The following is a 25,300-nucleotide window of genomic DNA, read 5'->3' on the forward strand; positions in this document are numbered from 1 at the left end:
TTTAGCATTATGGTACTGAAAAGCTTAACTCCTTACCTCAGAAGCCATCTCTTCGGTGACATTTCCACTGTAAAATGCTGAAACACCCCCAAGTCCAACCGCACTGAAAATGGCTGCCAAGTCCAAACGTTTCATGAAAGCTCCTGGATGTAATGGTTGCCCCTGTGGCAGGAATGTTTCACGGAAAGTATCTGACATATTTGAGTCCTTAACCCGATCGATCGCTTTAGCTGGAATAGTTTCAGTCAAAAGAAAAGGTTACACAATTACATCAGATCACCAAAGGAACTTGATTCACTTCATAACATTCCCAGAGAAGAGAGATTTCACCAGCTAGAGATGCGCATCGCTATTTTAATACCTTACTGTGAAATACCTGGTAAAACACTAAAATCAAATTGTGGCATTGACTGGATTGATTTAGTAAACTGGAAAGGAGGGTCTGACTCAAAACACTGTACACCTTTTTTGTTGTGCTTCACACCTCAATCATGTTCTCTCTAACTCAGTAACTCAACTAGTTATTGGCTCTTTCAAAAGCAGATAACTCTGAAAATATAAAAACAATGTGATTTTTCTGACATAGGCTATTTCTTTCTGCCCATCCCCTTCCAGATCTATCTTTCAATGACTCCCCTGGATTCAGATCTCAAAATTACCCAGCTCAAAGTTTTCCAGCTAACTTGCTCAGTTAGCTATGATTCTGATTTTTGTCCTCATACCCAGATCTCCTAAATTAGCTAAACACAAAATGCCACGGATGTTGGAAATATGAAATAAAAGCAGAAAATTCTGAAGAAACTCAGCAGTGTCTGCGGAGAGAGAAAGAGAGAGTTAACGTTTCAAGTCCAATATCTTCTTTGGGGTGATTATAGTTTCCTCCACTCTGCCGACTGAAGCAAAACATTGCAGTGCCATTTCCCTGTTACCTATTATTAAGCCCCCAGCTGTCCTCTCCAAGGGTCCCACATTCACTTAATAGCTATTCTTTTTCTTGAAATATACCCACAGCAAACATTGTTGCTGTTTTTATATTTCTTGGTAATTTGCTTTCATAATCAATTTTCTCCCCCTTTATTAGCTTTTCAGTCATTGGCTGCTGGTTCCTGAAATTCTCTGGCCTAGGGCACGTTATTGCCACTTAGGTTAATTTCCTTGGCCACCTTGTTAACCATAGTTGGTTCATCCTTCTCACTGAGTCCTTCTTTTCAATCAGAATAAATTTTGCTGAATGTTATGACGTATCTGCTTAAGCATCTATGACTGCTCGTGCACTGACCTTCCTGCTCATCTATTTTTCCAGCTGGCTCATACCTCTGTAATTACCCTGACTTAAGTTGAGGACACTGTTTTGAGTTCCAAGTTGCTCTGCCTCAAACTGGATTTTTACATTTTACCATGTCGTGGTTGTTACCTCTCTAGAAGATCCACAATTAATTAATTAAGTCACAATTAATTTTAGAAATTCATCTTCCATGTTACCTTTGCCTAGATTTGACCAGACTTGAAATCACCAGTGAGAAATTTTTGTGACCTTCTTACATGCTTCCATTATTTGCCAATTTAGGCTTTGTCTGACAGTGATGCTCTTCAAAGGCCGAGACATAACTATCAGCTATAACGGCTTTCCCTTGCTAAATCTTAATTCCATCCAAACTGATTCCATATTACACTCTATTGCATCATTACTCCCCACTGCACTGACACTTTCCTTCATTAACAAAACTACCAAACTTCCTCTTCCTTTTTGCCTATTTTTCCGGAACATCCAAATACTCTCCTATACTGAGTACCCAGTTTAGGTCCCCCTGTAACCAGCTTCCGTGATAGCTATCATCTCATGACCGTACATTTCTATTTGTGCCATCAACTCATCTATCTTGTTGCAAATGCTAAATGCATGAAGATAAAAGAGCTTTAAATTTAGACCGCTGCCATTATCACTCACTCTAGTTCTAATTTCTGCGGTAATTTCTATCCCTTCCTGTCACATGTCGATGATCATTTGCCTCCTCACTATCTTGCACTTCTGCTCGTCTTGCTGTTTGATTTTTAAATTCCCCTTCAATTGAACCCTTCTCCACTAATGAATATAAAGCTCTATCTATGCCCCTGGTCATATGATTCACCAGGACGCAGGTCCCAGTATGGTTCAAATGAAGCTCATCCCAAGCCCTTTCTTTCCTTCGAGCTATGCCATTGCTTCATGAATTGAAACCCATTTTTCCCACATCAATCTCTGAGTCACACATTTATATCTAATCTTATTTATCCTAATTTACCTATTTTCATGCGACTCAGGTAATAATCCTGAGATTAATACCTTTGTGGTTCTACTTTTTAAATTTAGACCTGAGCTGCTCATAATCCTTCAGGAGAATCTTTATCCTAATCCCACCTATATCATTGGAATCTACATGGACCACAATAACTGGATCATCACTCTTCTACTCAAATCTGAGTCAAAGTTCCTCAACACTTGCAACACACATGGTCACCATGGATTACACTGGTCTCCAGCACCTCCCACATACTGCAGCTGTAGCACATTGCCTGTCCAACTATGCCTTTTCTATTTAATTTATAATATTTAACATCCAAACTAATTGATGTTAATTTTCTTAAATGAACTCTCCAGTTGCAATAATGTCTTCTAATTAAAACACTTGGTTAATCAAAAGAGACACCACAGCAATACACACCAATCACCTGTTTTTCTGCCATGTTGCACTTTGGGCCTGACAGGTAGGAACAGGTTGAAAAGGTTCCCAATCAGTGGCTTTTATCTTCCACCACCCTTCTCACACAGCCTGCTCTTCTATTTAAGAAACTGTTGTCCCCACTCTTTCTCATGCTCTTTATAAAACTGCTGTTCCCCATCCCTCCTAATTTTTATGAAGTTGCTGTTTGCTTCTCTCTCTCACACACACTGTCTGTGAATCTGCTGTCCTCTCTCACACTTGTGACGTGCTGTGGGAGTGAGTGAGTCAGACTAAAAAAAAGCTCCAGAAAATCAAAAACTCGCCAAATACTAAAAAATACACTTCAAGAAGTCTCCAGACGAGCACTCAGGGGAAAGAAAAAATCTAATTTGAGCCCTGATTGGAAATATGCTCAAAACACTTACGTGCTTTTCTGGAGTAATTACATATTGGAAATCTCTGCCTTCTTCAAACTTTCACAAATGTTGTCACCTTGTATCAATATCTGCTAGATCACCTGTAGTGTACAGAGGAGCTTGGAGAGCCAAGATGTATTCAAACAATCAAGCTCTCTTTCCAATTTGTCTTTTAGGGAGTAGTCACAAACCCCTTGTCCACTGAATTTCATATCTTAGGAAAAGTATTATCGCACCTACCAAGTTCTTGAGTCACATTGAAACCGTCTTGTGCAACTTTCGCTGCTGTGGCCATTAACTCAGACCAGGAGATTCTGAAGAAATCAGAAAATAACAAGAAATTCTCATGACACTTTTGAACAGGGTGTGCACGTCCTCATACTACAAAACTTGTACACTGGTCAATTTTTATCATGGCATATTGTTAAATGAGCACTCCCTATTCAGCTTTCATATGTAAACTATCACAAAATAGCTGCACTCTGCGAAATGAGTTTCTTAAGATTGCCTACTAAATGCATCACTGCCTTTTGTAAACGGAAAGCTTTTGCTGACTAATTATTTTGTTCACCAAGGGTTTAAGGAATATAGAATTAGGTCATAGAACAGCCTTAATCTAATTAAATGATTGAACATGCTCAAGGGGTGAAATGGCCTCCTACTGTTCCTATGATTGTGAATAAAGACATGAGCAATTTGATAGCACCAAAAATAACTGCAGATTTTGTTAGGGGATATATCTTCATATTCAAGCTTTCAGTTCACCATAATGTTCAGAAATTGCACAAAAGCAGGGTTCTCCATTTTGAAAATTAAAATGGAGTTTTAGCTGAAGCAGTTTAATCTGTGACTGCTCATTTAGCATTCAAGTGTTTCGTGTGCGCACACTCATTTTTCTAGTTTGTTTTATTTCCAATGTTCCAAACTTTACACAATCATGAGGTTGGGTGAGGGGATTGTGCTGGAAGACATTCTTTCTCACTCCGTTAATTAAATTTCAGTGAATTAACTGATCTCACTGGATTATTTCAGTGGGAGAAGTTGCAACCGTTGTTCCAAAACCAGGTAGAATGGATTCACAAGGGGACTATGGCATTTCAATCTCCAAAATCCTTTGTCAGTTTTGCTGTTCAGCAATGCAACAGTTATATTAGCTGATGCTGAAAAATCTGCACCTTTTATCTCCCTCTTTTTCCAAGAACTGGATTAAATTATTCTGAGTAGGCAACTTTCAGTTCCTGTTGGGCACAAATCCACAGCATAAACGTGCCTAGAATTTGACACACTGGTCATTTTGAACCAATAGAGTAGCTGATGTGTGAAACAGGCAAATCACATCATACGGATTGCTGTGTGCCTCCAAGAATGAATTCAAGACAAATGGAACAGAGCAATTGGAAATGGAGACATGGGCAAGCTTATTGATCCTTCCTTTTCCATGTTCATGCTTGTTAGGGTGACATAATAGAAAACCTTTCTGAAAAGCAAACTTGATACAGCTTCTCTTTTTGATTTTTTAGCAAAGTATTCAGGCAATAATTTCAGTTGTTTAGGGGTACACATTGAAGGATGCAATTCATTCAAACAAAGAAAAAGATTTGAAAAATCAGTGTTGACTTTTGCAAAATAGCCCTAAAAATCGCACCTATGTTGTGTGTCATGGCTCTTTTAAGTTTAAAATCAGGCCTGAATACGGTCGCCCACCACTCATTTTGGAGTGAGAACCTGAAAATCAACTCCACAAGGTGGTCCTTCAGGCCATCACAAACTCTGGATTCTGTCAGACTCAGCCACTCAAACTGGGATATGGATTTTAAACTCATGCCCATTTTCCACAACCATTTTAAGCTTTGGGCCACCAGTTGCAAAGCATGCTCTGAACTTGCCAAAGGAAAAGCAGCTCCTTCAATTATTTTTGTAGAAGAAAAATAATTTCTACAAATTTCCATATTAGATCCCCTACAGTGTGGAAACAGGCCCTTCAGACCAACAAGTCCACACCAACCCTCCGAAGAGTAACCCATCCAGACCCACTTCCCTCTGACCAATGCACCTAACACTGTGGGCAATTTAGCATGGCCAATTCACCTAACCTGCACATCTTTGGACTGTGGGAGGAAACTGGAGCACCCGGAGGAAGCCCACCCAGACACGGGGAGACTGTGCAAACTCCACACAGACAGTCGCCCAAGGTTAGAATTGAACCTTGGACCCTGGTGCTGTGAGGCAGCAGTGCTAGCCACTGAGCCACCGTGCCACCCTATCACAAGCTGCCAAGATTCAATATTTCAATTGTGTTAAGAAAAATCAAGTATTTTGATCCAATTCAAAAACAAATTGATTTGATCATGGAGCAGAAACTTGTATAGCAATGTTCTCAGGTGTAAGGTTTACCTGCCATAGAGTTGATGGGCCTGATGCAGTCCTTGTATCATTCCTGGGACAGCCACCAAGAGGCCAGGCTGCATAGAGAAGGAAAGAAGATATCATCGATACATATATATTGTGGAGTTCTCTTAATACAAATCTTCTGTTCAGGCTTCTCTCTGAGATATTCAATTCTCCCCAAATTGTGCACTTTCAATCAAGGACAGAACGGTCACTCCCCTCGGACATCTCCACAGCTGCTATCAGTCATTCTCGCCAGCGTGAGAAGGTGTTAGCATACCATGTGGTGATTTGTTCCATGGTTTCTGCAGGCTGTTCTTGGAAAGAAATTAGAAACTCTCCCCCTAAGGGCACTGAACGGAAGCTGGAGAAGATGTAATCCAGCCAAGGGGGAGGTTTTGCTAGACCTCCTGAATGGGGAGCAGAAGTCCTGCAATTAACCAATGTAGCCTGCTCACAGTTTGGAAGTGGTGGTGGTGAAGTGGGTGGGGGGCATTGGGATGTGGGGGTGGGGGTTGGTGGAGACGGTACCTTCCAATGGTCAAGTTAGCTTCACTGTAAATTTCTGCCCGAGTTGCAGTGGGAAAGCGACATCATTTACACTCAAATTCCAAAATTTCAGATTATTGCTAGGAGCCAAATTATCCAGCACTGTTCATAGGAATATAGGAGTTAGACTTTGAGCGTGCTGTCACATTCAGTAAATCATGGCTGATCCAGTCTCGTCTCAACTCCAATTTCCAGTCTCCCCCCTTAGCCCTCGGCTCTCTTGTCAATCAAAAATCTGATTAACTCTACCTTGAGTAAATCTAAAGGCCTTGCTTTCACAATTTTCTCGGGAACAGGATTCCCCTGATTAATGACCGTCTGTGAGAAAATATTTCTCCTCATCTTTGCTTTAAATGGGAAACCTCTTATTCTTGGCCTAGTTCTAGTCTCCCCTACAAAAGGATATATTCTCCCAGTAGTCACACTCCCAAGACCATCTTGCACGTTTCAACGATCTCACCTCTCATTCTTCTAAACTCCAAAGGGTACCGGCCCAGTCCAGCTGACCTTTCCTCACAGGATAACTCCCACTTCCCAGGATGAGTCTAGTTAGGCATCATGTTAAGTATTTCACCAAGTGATCTAACATCACACATTCAGGTGATTTTCTGAAGACTAGGTTTCATTGTTTAAAGACTTTAAAAATAGCAATAAAAGTGACATATTAACCATGTCAGAATAATCAGTTTGAAGGAATGGAAGCATTTAGTTAAAAACCACACAACACCAGGTTATAGTCCAATAGGTTTAATTGGAAGCACTAGCTTTCAAAGTACCGCTCCTTCATCATCCTTCATCACCTGGTGAAGGAGCGACGCTCCGAAAGCTAGTGTTTGTGAGATTTTTAACTTTGTACACCCCAGTCCAACTGGCATCTCCAAATCATGGAAGCATTTAGCATTTCCTTCTATGCTGTTTCTATTCCCTTATGTAGTCGTTGCCTTGTCAAGCATCATTCTTTAACAGGTTAGCTGGTACCTTTCCCCAGATTGATCTTGGATATGAAACAACCAATACATTTTGAGACTGGAAATTCTGCGATGAGTAACTTACCTCCTCACCTCCACAAAACTAAACACAAACTATTGAGTGCAAGTCAGCCCGGATGAGCAGAACTCCGACACTCGATTACTGCAACACCATCCAAGACAAAGCGGCATTTATGATCAAAACCCTATCCACCACCTTCAATATTCACTCCTTCCACCACCAGGCAGTGGCAGCAGTGTGTACCATCTACAACGTGCACTGCTGCAACTTGCCTATTCTGAAGTACAGCGTCCAATTCTGGTCGCCCCGTTATATTATTAAGCTGGAGAGGGTTCAAAAAGATTTACCAGGATGACGTCAGGAAATGGAGGGTTTCAGTTATGAGGAGAGGCTGGATAGGCTGGGACTTTTCTCACTAGAGGGTAGGAGGTTGAGAGGTGACCTTATAGAGGTTTATAAACCCATGAGGGGTATAGATAAGGTGAATGACAGATGTCTTTTCCCTAGGGTTGGGAATTCCTCGGGGGCATATTTTTAAAGTGAGAGGAGAAAGATTTTAAAAAGACACGAGGGGCAGCTCGTTTACATAGACAGTCGTTCATGCGTGGAATGAACTTCCAGAGGAAGTGGTGGGTACAAGTACAATTATGTTTTAAGGACATTTGGATAAGTACATGAATAAGAAATGTTTGGAGGGATATTGGCACATGCGCAGACAGGTGGGAGTAGTTTAGTTTAGGATTATGATCGGCATGGACTGGTTGGACCGAAGAGTCTGTTTCTGTGCTGTATGACTCTATGACTCTTTTGACAGCATCTAACAGGCTTATAACCTCTATCAGCAAGATCATCAGGGTCAGTGGATGCACCACCAACTGCAAGTTCCTCTCCAAATCACACATCCTCAAATTAGAAGTGGATAGATTCTGCATAAGCAAGGGGTGAAAGATTATTTGGAGTAAGCAGGAATGTGAAGTAATCACACTTGCCGTGATTTTACTGAAAAGCAGGAACAGGCTTTAAGGACTGAGTGGCATACCGCTGCTGCTAATTTATATTTTTGTAAATAGGGAAGGCTCACATCCCAGGGACAAACAGAAAATCACTCAGGATTTATTGATTACAAGATAAATCAAGTATGGCTAAAGGGATACAGAAGAAACTTCTTTTATAGAGAGTATTATAGAGAGTAACATTGATACTTAAAAGCTAACACTTACAGATTTCTTGATCTTTGCTGAAAGCTGACCTAAAGCTGACTCTATGGGTGCTACCTCATTGAGAGAAAGGGCAAACATACTGGGTAAGACTTCCCCTCCTTAATCAGCATTGAGCAAACAGGGCTACATCCAGTTTGGTTGTTGAACAGCCTACTGACACTTTTGGGCAAGTCCCATACATGAATAGCAGCCACCTCTGGCTGAGATAATTAAGGGCATCCAGGATTTCTAGAAGTTGGGTTGGAGCAGGGTATGTGGCTGGGATGGCTAGGTATTTGTCACTAACTGAATACAGAGTGGCTGCAAGCAAACGGGATCACACTATTGGGGTCTGAAAAAGTGAATGGGCTTGAACCTAAACAAGATGAATAATGAACAAGTGTCAAAGAAAGACAGTTTATGAAGATATTAGTTTTACCCCTTCAGTCATTGCATTATTGTTCCAAAGTCTTTTACATACTTGAGTCTAATTTTTCAAGAGCCAGCTTGGGTCCTAAGTTAAAACAAGTCATTTAGTCTGCATTTGATGGGGAAAAGGCATTAGAAGCAAGCCCAATTCTGCCTTTGTCCTGTGAGTACAAATAACACCATACAGAGAAGTATACTTTCATATCATGAATGGACATTGCTCAAATGAATGATCAGTCACAGAAACACTAACACATTTTATTTTTCTCAGTGACCAACAGGCCAATAAAATGGATCCAATAATTATCTAGTAGGTACCTCATAAACTGGGTGTCAAATATGAGATTTTCCTGCTGTCAACAGCTCTGTGCCATAATCAAGAGAGTTACAAAGTTAGAAAGATCGTTGTTATAAGTAATGTTTGGACTACATTTGGAAATAAAAGTCATGCAAAATTCCCTGAATGTAATGAACACATTGAAATAGCCAAATTAGGGAGAAACACAGTTTATAAGTTTGCTAGGATTGAAGGAAAACAAAGCAGAAATTAAATGTTGCAATCAAAATTCCTTTGACCATAAAGATCTCAAGATGATGGGATGAAGGTATTTAACCAATCTCTGATCCTCCATCAAGAAAAATCTTTGAAGTGTCCCACTACAGAGTCCAATTTTATCTTGGATTCTGAAAAGGTCAGCTTCACTTCTCCACCCTGGATTGTTACGGTGCAAGAGGCCCTTCAGCCCATTATGCCTGCACCAGAGTGCACATCTTATATTGGTGACTCTTTGTACAAATAAGTTTAATGATATTGGTGCAAGTTGAAGATAAACATTTCAAAAATAATCCTTTCATGAGAGAAAGATCCCATTGAGTAGCACTTCTAATGTATTTCTCTAAATGAAATAAAAAGATGGCTAGCGATTTCTTTCAAAGATTGCCTTCTCTTGTCACAGACCAAGTCTGTGTGATTACCACCAAAGGGAAAATTCTAAAGCTTAGGAGTGGCACACACAGATGTAATGCATCAGACACAGAGTCCATTCGCCACCAAAAATGCAAAAGTTGCAGGATATTGTCGATAAATCAGAAAACATAATTCATCAAACATGGTGATTTTGTGAAGGCTGGTGCACCATGGTGTGTTACCCACTAACACTCAATATTGAAGCACAAGATATTTATAAAGACTTTGTACAAACTTAGCAACTTTGGTTTGGCTCATGATTGAAGCCAATTGCAAATGCCATATGAATGCATACAGTTTTAAAACCGTATTGTTCGATTTTCTAGCCTTAACATTACTGCCATCTTTTATGATACTTCATTTATTGCAATGTCCCAATTCTTCACCTTTTCTTCTGCTGTTGTCTTGAATCAGTTTCAGCATTATTAACAGCACTGTCATGGCGGTCTGCCCAAGGGCAACTCCTATGTTCAGTTCTCCAACCTTTAGTCTTGTGTGTTTCACTTCTGCAGCTTGTAAAGAGCTTCCACTTATTAACTTCAAGAGGCAACATGACCAGGGCAAAAAAGGATGTGAAGTGGTTTCCCTTTGCCTTCCCCCTGCATTCCTAAACAACCAAAAGTCTACTTCCAGAAGAATCCTCCATCTGTAAGTACTGCTCTCCCTTAAGCCACCAGCACCATTCATTCACTGATTCTGCCCTTGACCAAGGCTTACAACCGTGGGTGTAGGACTCTTGCCTGGGATGGTCCATAAAAAGCCAATGAAGATCACTACAAGGTCTTCAAAAGACCTGTTACCCTAACCTACCATGTCATGTGTTATCCCTTCATGTGCTATTTACAGTTGTCAAAACAGTCATAGAGTACATCATGCATATATTCAAGTATAAAGTCGCAAAAAGACTTTATAATTTATGGAACTCTGTCACTCCTCAGATAAATAAAAAGAAAGAAGTACTGACCTTGTCCTCCCAATTATGCACAAACATCTGTTCCTCAACCTCTGCTGGAGCTGTCTCTCGAAAATCAATGATGAAGCTTTCATTCTTCCTGATATCATGAACTAACATGACACCACCCCTGGAAGAAAGGTCAAGAAGAAAGGTCATACTGTCAAACAGTGAGCTATATATAAACGCACACACACAGACTTATGCTCTTTATCATTCTTAGCATCCTTTTGTCTACAAAACGTGATGGACATACAGGACGTAATCCTTTTCAGACGGGTGTCTTCCCCTGACATGTCTTTTTCTTGATGTTTGAAGAAGCCAACTTTTGAAAGTCAAAGTTTTTCCACAAGCCCCACAGATGAAGCTTCCAGATATTAATGTAGGTCGCTCTTTTCATTGTCGCCAAGCTGGTCACACCTACCCACAGGAAACATTGTCATTTCCCACAGTCATCAGCTAGAGACTCCCTCGTGTGAGAATCGATGTTTAAGGCCTTCACGTCACGCTTGCAAGCATCCTTTGGGCTGAAGCTTTGGATATCCCACAGGCTGCCTGGCCCCAGCTCCCTTACCTTACAGAAAGCCCTTCTTCCATCTTGCGAACATGTCCCAGAAAATGAAGCCACCTCTTTTTGGGGAGTGCTAACAAACTTGGGAATCCTACCTTTGACAGGACTGGTGTGCTTATGACTTTGTCCAGGCAGGAGATACTCTGATAACACAGAGGAACATTTTTGAGCTTGTTTGCTTGATAGTCACCCTTGTTTCACAGTCATACAACAAGATGCTGAGAACCCAGTACTTATAAATGATCAACCTTTAGGTCACTGCTATGACGTTTGAAATCTTCCCACAACATGCATCTTTGTGCTGTGATTGCGACTTACAGTAATGTAGTGCCAATAATTATGAGCCATTTTGGTCCTTTTAGGATCTAGGCTGAGATTTCTTTCACTTAAAAAAAAACAACTTTCATTCTTTTGCACCTTTATTGTAGAAAACATCCAACTGGGTGGAGAAGGGATATAAGGACAAATGACCCTTTGTAAAATAGTAACAATTTTGTGAACAAACATGAGTACTTTTCATTAGTGATTCCTTAATACCTACAACACCTACCCTCCAATTCCAGAGCTGTGGGGGTGGATTATTCCTAAGCATAATGCAGACACAATAGCTGCATCCACCGAAGAGCCATCACGATTCAGTATTTCGGTACCAACTGTGGAGCAATGGGCCACATCTGTAACTACTGCACCTTGGTGAAAGATCTACATGGAACAAGAGTGAATGTAGAGTCACAGATGCAAAACTTCCCTGGTTTATGATTGCTGTTCATTAGGTTACTGCAATATTGCCATCTCTGCTTCAATCCCAATGGGAATAGAGATTTAAAAATCCTGAAATCAACCTGTCCACAGGGCTTCCAATATTCAGTAAAGACATTGAGATTTGTTCCAGGTAAGACCCGATTTGATTTCCTGAGGTATTGCTAGCTAAGGGATGTTTCTCCTTTCTTAATGCTGTAGATTGTGCCACCACTGTGGACCAAGCCTGACCTGTTCCTTCATTTATTAGAAATAACTCACAGTCCCTTGAGTGCTTAAGTAAATGTATAAATAAACAAGGAACTTTGAGATGTATGCATCTCGTATGGCAACAGATAAAATGTTTTAGGGATATGAGAGCAGTAAGGACATAGCAAGAGATTAGATTCGAGGAAACAGCGGAAGTTTACATTGCAGGGAGTGTAATTGAGGGAGGACCACATTTCACTTCCCCAGAGTCAGCTCTGGCATGTGGTTGCAGCCTGGCTTCAGAGTCTGAAGGTTATGGCTTGAGTGCCTTGTCAGGACACGTGAGCTGACGACTGATGCTGACACTCTGGTGCAGTATTTAAGGATCGGAGGGGTTGACAAATTACAGAAGACACATTTAGCCAAGGCACAGTCTGCGCCTTCATGTGGTCACAAAAGTGAAAAATAAGTGGATTCTTCCCAGTGTGCTGACCAACATTTAGTAAAACAGACAATTTGCTTATTATCAAATTACAACTCGTGGCATTTTTCTATGCGCAATTTGGCTGCCTTGTTTTCAACACTAAAATTGTGACCACATTTCAAAAGGACTAAACTAGCTTTAAAGCACTCTGGAAAAGTGTCAGCGTCATAACGAATCCCTCTCTTTTATTGGCCGGGCAGGGAAAACATTTTAAATGAAGCTTTTCTTAATGCAGTGACTGGTAGATCATGTACCTGTGGGTCTCCAAAGTAGATCTGCATAATCAAGGCCACAGTGACTCCAGTCGCAAATGTTAAGCAGGCAGTGATGATAACAGTCAGACCGTCCTGGCGACAGGAGCAGTCACTGGAGAAAGGGTCCTTGTTGGTCACACGCAGGGGAGACATCTCCTGACTGCCCATCTCAGAGGAAGAGGAGGGCAGGCGTTGCAGGCGAGCTGATTTCAGGAACAGGTCTGGATCTACAAATACAATTATTGAAAGGTTTAATTTTGGTTTGTCACAACTGGTGATTCTTGGACGTCTACAATATGCAGCAGGTATGTCCAAGTGAGGGGGCAGAATTCTGTTCTTGTGCTGAGGGTCTCGCCAGCTGGCTTTGATTCTGGGGGTCTCGCCAGCTGGCTGCTGAGACACTGGCTTTGATTCTTTTCGGAAAGGTCCCTGGATTACAAGATTATCAGGTAAGTCACCGATGTACGTTCCCCTGTAATCAAAGACCCTTGTGCTGTAGGTCTTGTCCAATGGGAGTTACTGACCAAGCGTAGATTTGTACTCACAGTGCCGCCAATAACTGCTGCCAGATGTATAGACCCTTGGAGTCCGAGGGTAAGGGAGGGACTGGGTTAGTGTGTGTGTGTGTGTGTGTGTATTCACATGTGTGGGCATGTGCATGTGGGAGAGAATGTGTGTGTGTTAGTCACGTGGAAAGGAGGGTAAAGAGGTGGGAAATGAGGACAGAGAGTGGTTATCATTGACCCACCCCCACCTGTACATGCAACCCCTTGATCAGTCATTTAATGTCTTTGTTGAAATCACACCACCCAACACACTCACAAAGATTAGAAACTGGCTGCACGGTTTTAAGCCTGAGGCCTAGCAACAGGATGGCTTGCAGCTGGCTTAACTTTTGCAGTGGAGGAATATACCCCTCAATGATTATTAATTAGCCAATTAAGGTGCTCGATTGGCAGTGGGGCAGCAAGGTCAATCATGGTCTGTCCTGTCCACCTTCATTCTGGTGGATCTGACAGTGTTTAAGTACATCATATCCCTGCCGATTTAATTGCCCTTTCCACCTCAAAGCTTGTCACCAGCAAGGGTGAAAGACTCAGGCCAAGGGCTCCATAGGTCTCAGAGTTCATGCATTGTTTTTCCCTGGGGTGGGGGGAGTCTAGAACTAGAGGGCATAGGTTTAGGGTGAGGGTGGAAAGATTTAAAAGGGACCCAAGAGGCAACTCTTTCATGCAGAGGGTGGTGTGTGCATGGAATGAACTGCCAGAGGAAGTGGTGGAGGCATTTACAACATTTAAAAGACATCTGGATAGGTATATGAATGGGAAGGGTTTAGATGGATATGGGCCAAGAATGGCAAATAGGATTAGATTAATATAGGATATCTGGTTGGTATGGACAAGTTGGACTGAAGAATCTGTTTCCATGCTGTACATCTCTATGATTCTAATTTAATGCTATAGGCACACTTGTCATCCCTCTGTCTCAGCTCCACACCCTGAGCCTGTCCATCCTATTATCAAGATTTGCTGTTGGTTCAGAGTTAGGTGCAAACACGATGGGCTGAACAGCCTCCTCTATACTGTTACACTTCCGTAATTCTATAAAATGGTAGAATGTGGTACTACATCCACCACTGCTTCCTCCTTCAATATTCTAATTGTACTGCACTTCTGGCACTACATGACTGATCAATATTCACATATCCTCACTTCGTAAATGAGCTGCACTGAGATTCAGAACAACAATACAATCGAAAGTCAAAATATAGGCTTTAGGGTTAAATTTAAATATTGGAAAGCAAATAAAACCTGAAACATACATATTACGCAGAAGGTCAATCACTACTTAACAGAGAGGTAGGTTAATGGTTCACCCGTGGGCCTTCAGAAAGGAAGAAGAACTAGAAGTGAACAGGTATAAGCACAGAGTGATACTGTCAGGCACAGAAACAAGAAATGTGATTGAAGGAACAAGAGGCCTAGACAGAGAGAAGGAAAAGTATTAGGCCTGCAGAAGGACAGGGACACAAGGATGTTTAAGACATGGCACACCTGAAGAAGACACCTGGATTTGTGGGTGGCATGGTGGCACAGTGGTTAGCACTGCTGCCTCACAGCGCCAGGGACCCGGGTTCAATTCCCGCCTCAGGCGACTGACTGTGTGGAGTTTGCACGTTCTCCCCGTGTCTGCGTGGGTTTCCTCCGGGTGCTCCGGTTTCCTCCCACAGTCCAAAGATGTGCAGGTCAGGTGATTTGGCCATGCTAAATTGCCCGTAGTGTTAGATAAGGGGTAGATGTAAGGGTATGGGTGGGTTGCGCTTTGGCGGGGCGGTGTGGACTTGTTGGGCCGAAGGGCCTGTTTCCACACTATAAGTAATCTAATCAAATCATGCATGCTGTCAAGATTGTGTTGGAACTCAAGTTGATTCTGATTAACTTCACCAGATTGAATGCATTCATTGTAGAATATTTTCTAATCAATCTGTTCAGGGATAGCATTACACACCTGGGAGCAGGTGGGACATGAACCTGGGCCTCCTGGCTCAGAAGTAGAGACACTACCACTGCACTACAAGAACTGACTTCTATGTAGAGTACAAAAGTATAAAGTGGAGTTAAAATGTTTTACAAGTTTCACATTAACTAACCATAAAGAGACGGACACTGAAGTTCAATTTTAAACAATGACTTACCCTTTGTGAAAAGGAAAATATAGCAGCCCCAGGATACTCAGTAAATATAGCATTGCAGGATTTTAGAAATGGAAGCAATTTTAGAGAAGTTCGGTGAATGGATTTGTGATAGTGGGAGGAGGAAGTGAAACCAAAACTTACAAAAATGAAACCCTCAGATTTCATTCTTCAAAGAGTCTCACACTACACTTATAAATAGCGTCAACAAATTGAAATGTACCAAAAGGTTCATATTTAGAGTTTCTCACTTATACAGGACATTTACCCTAGTGCTGCACATGTCAAGTAGGTGCATCTCCAATCCTATTATATAGAGATAGACAGAGATCACATGTTCAAATAACATTCATTACTCGTCAAAGTAATCCTAAGCAACTGTTAAAGAAAAACAAATTATTTTAATGAGCAGTGACAGTTATTTAAACACATATCTCTCTCTCTCTCTCCCCCTCCCTCTCTCTCGCCAACCACCACACCCCACCCCCCCCCTCCTCCCCCTTGTTCTCCCTGTCTGTATGTGACAGGAATGGGAAGAGTTTTCCAATGGTGTCCATCCAACAATTGTTCCTTCAAGCTTAATACTAAAGTTGCTGAAGATCTGAACTAAAAACAGAAAATGTTGAAACTGCTCAGCGCATTTGGCAGTGCCTGCGAGAGAGAGAGGGAAGGACAGAGAGAGAGGGAGAGAAAGAGAGCAAGAAAGAGAGAAGAGGAAAAGAGATCATTAACATTTCAGAATTTGAAATGTCATCAGAGCCCTCAAACAAGCAGATTAACTAGTCATCCATCTCATTGCAGTTTGTGCACAATTTGTGTGCCACATGCCAATAATAATAGCAATTAATTGCTTGTGAAGAACATTGAGCCATTCTGAGGATGGGGTAGGTGCTGCATAAATACTAATGCTTTCAGTCTTCTAAGTAAAAGTGCACAAGTGCAACTGTTGGGAGGGATCCAGAAGTTCTGACAAAAGATCAGAAACAAACTCCCTATGTCTCTCTTTCCTTGAATACTCTGACCTGCTTCCAACATTCTTGGTTTATATTTCAGATTTCCAGCTTTGCTAGCACTTTGTAACAGTTTTCACCTATTTTTCCTCCTTTGCACTTGGTTTCCCTCAATCCTAAAAATGGCCTTACACATTTAATATTTCTGACATGGAATAAGTTACCTAAAAACATTGACCTATCCCCTCTCTGTCAGACTTGCTCAACTTCTTGAACATTTCCAAATACAATATCTCCATTTTCAGTTCAGAGTGCTCGTGTTTCCTTTTTACTTCAGATTGTGTATTTGATTGGACAATCACCACAAGTTACATCCCACAGCATTGAGAGCAGTTTGGACCTTAGCATTGGCCTGGGAGACTTAGTATAGCTTTCACTCTATTAACAAGAAGCAGCAGTAATGCAAATTCACCAAAGAAGCCCAATTAAGATTTAACTTTAGTTGAAATGTCTGCAGGACTCTTCAGATCATTTAAAAATTCCCTTGACAAATACCAAGCAACCCCTTTTACCGACATTTTTGGTGTACACATTTCTTTTTTGATATTGAAGCCTGTGAAAACACATTCAAGAACAAGTTGTTGTCTTCTTTTATAGAAACCTAATTGGCTTTCTCCAAAAGATTTGGAATAATGACCTATGCCCGACACAATTTAGGAAATTACTGTCAAATCAGTGTTTTGCTCAGTCCAAAGTTTGTTAAGGACAAAAAAAAACTGCAGATGCTGGAATCCAAAGTAGACAAGCTGGAGGCTGGGAGAACACAGCAGGCCGGGCAACATCAGGAGGTGGAGAAGTCAACGTTTCTGGTGTAGCCCTTCTGCAGGATAGTCTGGGCCATTCTCTCCAGGCTCTGCCATTTTGTTTGCTACCACCATCATCAACTAATACCATTCTCAATCCTTCCCATCAGCAATTTTCTCTTTGTTAAGTTTTATTAACCTTGAGTGTTTTTTTTGGTTAAATCCATTCCTCAAAGCTGAGGGAAATAGGTTTTCAATGCATATTCCATAGTGAAGTGGTGATGTAGTGTGAATGTCACTGAACTGGTAATCCAGAACCCTAGACTAATGTGCTGGAAACAAAAACAGAAAGTGCTGGGGAAACTCAGAAGGCCTGGTAATATCCAGTATCAAATGTAGTGACACTTTATCAGCACATTCTGGAGACATCGGTTCAAATGCCACACAGCAGATAATTAAATTCTACTTCATTAAAAATATGGCATTAAAAGCAAATCTAACAGTGACTGTTTAGCTACTGTTGATGTCATAAACACCCATCTTGTTCATTAAATGTCCTTTAGGAAAGGAAATAGAGTCATAGAATCATACAGGATGGAAACAGACCCCTCAGTCTAACTAGTCCGTGTCAACCATGTTCGCAATCTAAACTAGTCCCTCTTGCCAGCATTTGGCCCAAATCATTCTAAACCTTTCCTATTCATGAACTTATCTAAATGTCTTTTAAACGTAACTGTACCCCCATCCACCACTTCCTCTGGAATTCAATCCACACACAAACTCTGTGTAAAAAGAAGTTGCCTCTCATTTCCTTTTTTAAACTTTCTTCTCTCACCTTAAATATATGCCCCTTAGTTTTGAACTCCCCCAGCCTAGGGAAAAGGCCCTTGCTATTCATCTTATCTATCCCCTCATGATTTTATAAACCTCTATGAGGTCACCCGTCAACCTCCTAAGCTCCAGTGAAAGAAATCCCAGCCTATCCATCCTATTTTTATAACTCAAACCCTCCTTTCCTGGCAACAACCTAATAAATCTTTTCTGAACGCTCTCCAATTTAATAATATTCTTCCATTAGCAGGGCAATCAGAACTGCACAATCAGAACTCCTCCAGAAGCGGCCTCACCAACATCCTGTATGACCTCATCATGACATCCCAACTCCTACACTCAAAGGTCTGAGCAATAAAGGCAAGCGTGTCAAACACATTAAACACATTTTTAATCACTCTGTCTACCTGTGATCCAAATCTCAAACAATTATGTACCTGGACCACCCAGGTCCCTACCATTAATTTTATTAATCCTGCCCTTGTTTTGTTTTAAAACCAAAATGCAAAAGCTCACATTTATCCAAATTAAACTCCATCAGCCACTCCTCAGCCCATTAATCCAATTGATAAAAATCTCGTTGTAATCTTAGATAACCTTCTTCACTGTCCACTATACCACCAATTTTGGTGTCACCTGCAAACTTACTAACCATGTCTCCTATATTCTCATCCAAATCATTTATATAAATGAAAACAACAGTGGACTCAGTACCAATCCATGTGGAACACCACTGGTCACAGGCCTCCAGTCCAAAAACCAACCCTCCACCACCACCCTCTGTCTCCTACCATCAAGCCAATTTTGTATCCAATAAGCTCATCCTGAATCCCAAGTGATCTAACTTTACGAATCAGTCTACCATATGCGAAAGCTGGTCAAAGGCTCTACTAAAGTCCATGTAAACAACATTCACTAATCTGCCCTCAATGTTTTTGGTTACTTCCTCAAAAAAACTTATTCAAGTTTGAGAGATACGATTTCCCACGCACAAAACCATTCTGACTATTTCTAATTATACCTGGCCTTTCCAAATGCTTGTAAATCCTCTTTTACAGATTAGATTAGATTCCCTACAGGGTGGAAACAGGCCATTCGGCCCAACAAGTCCACACCGACCCTCCAAAGAGCAACCCACCCAGACCCCTTTCCCTACATTTACCCCTTCACCAAACACTATGGGCAATTTAGCATGGCCAATTCACCTAACCTGCATATTTTTTGGACTGTGGGAGGAAACCAGAGCACCCAGAGGAAACCCATGCAGACACAGGGAGAATGTGCAAACTCCACACAGCCAATTGCCTGAGACAGGAATTGAACCCGTGTCTCTGGCGCTGTGAGGCAGCAGTGCTAACCACTGTGCCACCCACATCCTAACCATTTGCACACCACCGATGTCAGTATCACAGGTCTATGATTCCCAGGCTCCTCCTTAAAGTCTCTCTAAAATAAAGGCACAACATTAGCCGCACCTCACCCATTGTTATAGGTGATACATATATTTCTGCTAGTGGCCCGCAATTTCTTTTCTAACTTCCCACAACATCCTAGGATACATGTCATCAGATCCTGGCAATTTATCACCTTCACGCTTTCGAAGGCGTCAGCATTTCCTCTTCTGTAATGTGAATTGTTTTCAAAATATCAATATTTATTTCCTTGAGTTCTCCAGTGTCCATGTCTATCTCCACAATAAAAACTGACACACAATATCTCCCCCATCATCTGAGGTTCAACACATAGATGACCTCTTTGATCTTTAAGGGGTCCTATTATCTCTCTAGTTGCTATTAATGTACTTATAGAATCTCTTTGGATTAACCTTGACCAATAAGGTTAAAGATATCTCATATCCCGTCCTTGCCCTCCTGATTTTCCTCTTAAGAATGCCCCTACACTCTTTACACTCATCAGAGCAACACGGTGGCTCAGTGGTTAGCACTGCTGCCTCACAGCACCAGGGACCTGGGTTTGATTCCGATGTTGGGTGACTGTGTGGAGTTTGCATGTTCTCCCCGTGTCTGTGTTGATTTCCTCTAATGTTCCAGCTTCATTCCACTGTCCAAGGGTGTGTGGGTTAGGGTGGCTTGGCAATGCTAAATTGCCCATAGTGTTCAGAGATGTGCAGGCAAGGTGGATCATCCATAGAAAATGAGGGCTATAGGGTCAGGGGTGACAGTCTGGGTGGGATACTCTTTGGAGGGTCAGTGTGGACTCAATGGGCTGAATGGACTGCTTCCACACTGTAGGGTCTATGATTCAAAAGATTTATTTGATCCTAGTTATCCATATCTAGTATATGATTCTTTCTTATTCTTGACTAGAACCTCAATATCTTTATTCATCCATTGTTTTGTAATCCTACCAGCCTTACCCTTCACTCGAACAGGAACATAATGCCTCTGAACTCTCATTACCTCCTTTTTGAAAGCTTGTCACTTGTCCCACTACCTCTGAAAAGCTTACTCGAATCAACTTTTGAAAGTTCTCAACTAATACCATTAAAATGTACCTTACTCCAATTAATAATTTTAGTTTTTATAGGAGCCTTACTCTTTTCCCTAATTATAAACCTGCTGTCCTTATCCAGTCTGGCCTACACGTGACTCTGGATCAATAGCGATGTAGTTGACACTGAAATGGCCTAAGCAAAAGTGAGGACTGCAGATTCTGGAGATCAGAGTCTAGATTAGAGTGGTGCTGGAAAAGCACAGCAGGTCAGGCACCAACCGAGGAGCAGGAAAATCGACGTTTCAGGCAAAAGCCCTTCATCAGGAATGAAGCAGGAAGCCTTCGGGGTGGAGAGATAAGTGGGAGGGGGGTGGGGCTATGGAGAAGGTAGCTAGAGTGCGATAGGTGGATGGAGGTGGGGATGGAAGTGATAGGTCAGAGAGGAGGGTGGAGCAGATAGGTGGGAAGGAAGATTGGCAAGTAGGACAGGTCAAGAGTATGGTGCTGAGCTGGCAGGTTGGAACTGTGGTAAGGTGGGGGGAGGGGAAATGAGGAAACTGGTGAAGTCCACATTGATGTCCTGGGGTTGAAGTGTTCCGATGTGGAAGATGAGGCGTTCTTCCTCCAGGCGTCGGGTAGTAGACTGGCAATGGAGGAGGCCCAGGGCCTGCAGGTCCTCGGCAGAGTGGGAGGGGGAGTTGAAATGTTCGGCCACAGGGCGGTGGGGTTGATTGGTGGAGTATCCCGGAGATGTTCCCTAAAGCGCTCTGCGAGAAGGCGTCCAGTTTACCCAATGTAAAAGAGACAATAAATGACATTGGTGGATGTGGAAGGCTCCTTTGGAGCCTTGGATGGAGCTGAGGGGAGAAGTGTAGGTGCAGGTTTTGTAATTCCTGCAGTGGCAGGGGAAAGTGTCAGAAGGGGAGGGTGGGTTGTTGGGGGGCGTGGACCTGACCAGGTAGTCACGGAGGGAACGGTCTTTGCGGAAAGCTGATAGGGGTAGGGAGGGAAATTTTTCCCTGGTGGTGGGGTCTGTTTGTAGGTGTGGCCTAGCAAGCGGTTCAGGTCAAAGGCAATAAGAGACAAAGAACACCAAAGAACATCCCATGAATTAAGGCTTTTAAAAAGAACCTTTGTTAGAAAAGGGTTTATTTCATGAAGGATTATCGATGTTTCAGGCACAAACCCTTCATCAGGAATGAGGCTCCACACTCTTCATCAGCACCATACTCCTCAACTCTGATCTCCAGCATCTGCAGTCCTCACTTCCTCCTTATTTTGTGAAGTTTTATTATTGTTTAATACTTGGTAAATTATTAAACAATTAACCAAATTAATTTGTAATCATTTAAACTCAAAGTTGACTTCTTTGCCCTGGATGTTACACCGATACAGCTTAACCTTTTTTGAACATATTTATTGTTGATTCCATTAATATGTAGGTCAGTGCCTTTAGTGTTAAGGCTGGGGTTTAATGCTCTCTACATTAAGTGTGGGGGCAGATGACATCGAGGGGTGACTATGTCCCAGTCATCAACACTGAGAAAGATTGACAGATCAAGCAACAATTAGGAATATAAAGTTCTGACCATCGAATCAGGAGCCTAGTCATTGATGTCACTCTATTATGCACCCACCCCACTCCCACCCACCTGAAGTTGCAAGCCAATCTAGAAGTAGTTCCTAGGACCAGGAAATCCTCTCTGGAGGCCCAGGCTGCAAAGAACATGAATGGTTGCAATGACAAGGAGGTGAATAGATTAATTTTAGGGGTTATCAGGGTAGGGGTTACAAGGAGATAGCTCAGAGGGTGGTGTAAGTTCTGAGGAAAACAGTTGGAGTTGACTCTCAGCATCCACTAGTGTATCTCTGAACCCAAATAGAGGCCTAAACTCCTTCCTCACACATACCAAGTTCAAAGCCTGGCCTCCATTTTAGTCACCTGCCAGTAGGACAGACAAAAGGGACAATGGCAAGCTGAAGTCCTTATGTGGCTATTAATTGGCTACTTAAGGGCCTTAAATAGGAGAATTTCAGAGAGGTCAACCATACTGTTGAGAGTGAACTTAGTGTTAGTTTTGTGGATCTCAATACAAGGCTTCCCTATTTCACCTTGTCAGCTTTGCAATACGTGATTAATGCAGTCAGTATGTTCTACTGGGTTAATTAGTTTAAGAAGGTGATAATTGAATCAGGAGATGTTTAGTCACACTGGAAGGAATTGGGTCCTTTCAGTTAGAGGAGACAAGCTGAGACAATTCACCGAGGCAAGGGTACAAAGGTCGGACCCTCGGAACAATCATGAGCAAGAACCCTGGGAAACAACACTCAAACAAGAAACCCTCAGTGACTCACTTACAGAACCGATGATCAATTTGGCGAGACACGGGTAATATTGTGAGCACGTTGTACATATTCTTTGTAACTGGTTTGTTATGTGACTTATTAATAAAACGTATCGTACTTCCTATTGCTGTCCAACATTTGCTGCTGCTACCTTTTTGGTTTCTGACACTGTCAGCCAGGATTCCCACCCAGAATTTCCTATCCGAGGAGGCATGAAGAGGATGGCTTTCTCCCCCGTGACAACCAGCCAGCTACATGCCCTTCCCAGCACACTCCCTGCACCTTCTCAGGAAGAGAAAACCCTGGCGAATTAAACAAGCAGATTATTACAAAATCCCACTTTGTATGTTAATTGTCTTTCAGGGAAGGAAATCTCCTATCATTACCTGGTAATGAATTATGTGTGACTCATAGTACTGCTGTGGTGCTGCCCTCTGAAGTGGTGTAGCAAGCCACACCAAACTGTAGTAATTCACTACAAAAGTAACCTGTCAAGAATAAGAACTGCAGTGAGTCAAGGTGATTATAAATGGTTGTACAGGACGTTGGTGAGGCCTCTTCTAGAGTATTGTGTCCAGTTCTGGTCTCCCTATTATAGGAAGGATATTGCCAAGCTGGAGAGGATTCAGAAAAGATTTGTTGCTGGGAATGTGAGGTAGGCTGGACAGGCTGGGACTTCTCTCACTGGAGCTTAGGAGGTTGAGGGGTGACCTCACAGAGGTTTTTAAATTTATGAGGGGTACAGATAAGGTGTTTTTTCCCTTGGGTGGGCGATTTCAAGACCAGGTGCCATACGTTTACGGTGAGAGGAGAAAGATTTAACAAGGACGTGAGAGGCAATTTTTTTTTCCCACAGAGTAATTTGTATGCAGAATGAACTTGCAGAGGAAGTGGTGGATGCAGGTTCAGTTACAACATTTAAAAGACATTTGGATAAGTTGGAAAGGTTTAGAGTCTTATGGGCCAAGTGGAGACAGACGGGACTAGTTTAGTTTGGGATTACAGTCGGCATGGATTGGTTTGGCCAAAAGTTCTGTTTCTGTGCAGTATGGCTCTATGACAATGAGTGAATAAAACAAACACAATTTTCACTAACTTAGTTCCAAAATGTAAAAAAAAAAGTGTGCTAGAGAAACACAGCAGGCCTGACAACATCTGTTGAGAGAAAAACTAAGTCAAGATCAGTGTCCATTTGTCAGAACTAACAATAGCTGGGAAAGGGTGGTGTGCATGCTGATGACAGAGTGGGAAGAAGGAGTTAACAGAGGACACAGAGAATGAGCCCAGAAAGAGAGAGAGAAAGCAACAAAGGTTTAGGGAAATAAAGAGAGAGCTGATGATAAGCCAAGAGAGAGATAAGTACTTGGTCAATAGATAAGCCTGAGACAGAGATGTTCCAGGGAGCATGCTGATGGGTTGAACTGCTAGGCAACTGGAAACTCGAGGATGTTTTTTTGGACAGAATGTAGGTGTTCTGCAAAGTGGCCACACGATCTGCGTTTCGTCTCTCCAAAGTCGAGGAGACCACATTGTGAGCAGTGAATAGAGGAGACTAGATTGAGTGAAGTGCAGGTAAATCGCTGCTTCAACTGGAATATGTGTATAGTGCCTTGGATGGCGAGGAAGGAGGAGGTAAATGGGCAACTGTTGCACCTTCTGTGATTACAAGGGACTGTAGAGAGGTGTGGGGAGTGGATCCAGAGGGAACAGTCCCTGGGGAAAGCTGACAAGGGAGGGGAGGGAAATATGTGTTTGATGGTGTCTTTCCACTGGAGGGTGCTGGAAAGGTAGACAAGCAGGAGGCTGGAAGAACACAGCAAGCCAGGCAGCATCAGGAAGTGGAGAAGTCAACATTTCAGGTGTAAGGATTACACCCTTCTCCACCTCCTGATGCCACCTGGTTTGTCGTGTTCTTCCAGCCTCCTGCCTGTCTACCTTGGATTCCAGTATCTGCAGTTTTTTGTCTCTAACTGGAAATGCCAAATTAGGTTGCAGTGCTCCAGCGAGATTCAATACCTAATCTGCCACTTCAGCACCTTCCAGCTTTCAGGGTTCAATACTGAATTTAGATATGGGTTGTTCTCACACAAATTACTAACTGCCTCTCTCCTCCCCCATGCTCCCTCCCCTACCACCGTCATCAATGTAAACACCACCCTTTGCCAGCTATTGCCAGTTCTCACACTCAGCCTGAAATGTTAACTCACAGATGTTGCCAGATCAGTTTCGCCAGCACTCTCTGTTTTTCTTTCAGATTTCCAGCATCTGTAGTTATTTATTCCTTCCAAAATCCTTCAGCAATCATAATTGTCCTTATAAATTAAAATTATGACCGCTTTCCCAGATTACCTCATCTCCTTTTTTAATAGAATCCC

The 25,300-nt window shown here is 42.2% G+C and overlaps 1 protein-coding gene across 2 annotated transcripts in view; it reads right to left on the reverse strand.

Moving 5' to 3' along the window:
- The window catches only part of LOC140462888 (glutathione hydrolase 7), a 121,991-nt gene that overhangs the window by 26,335 nt on the left and 70,356 nt on the right, over window positions 1-25,300 (reverse strand). For both annotated transcript variants that reach the window (XM_072556324.1, XM_072556323.1), the window contains exons 2-7: window positions 12,850-13,076; window positions 11,714-11,865; window positions 10,605-10,722; window positions 5,513-5,580; window positions 3,359-3,432; window positions 37-230 (exon numbers count right to left, since the gene is read on the reverse strand). In XM_072556324.1, the coding sequence (XP_072412425.1) occupies window positions 37-230; window positions 3,359-3,432; window positions 5,513-5,580; window positions 10,605-10,722; window positions 11,714-11,865; window positions 12,850-13,017 (774 nt within the window). In that variant the 5' untranslated portion in view covers window positions 13,018-13,076. The remainder of the gene's footprint in view (window positions 1-36; window positions 231-3,358; window positions 3,433-5,512; window positions 5,581-10,604; window positions 10,723-11,713; window positions 11,866-12,849; window positions 13,077-25,300) is intronic.

The sequence above is a fragment of the Chiloscyllium punctatum genome, chromosome 37 (assembly GCF_047496795.1).
Source record: "Chiloscyllium punctatum isolate Juve2018m chromosome 37, sChiPun1.3, whole genome shotgun sequence".
Taxonomy (NCBI): Eukaryota; Metazoa; Chordata; class Chondrichthyes; order Orectolobiformes; family Hemiscylliidae; genus Chiloscyllium; species Chiloscyllium punctatum.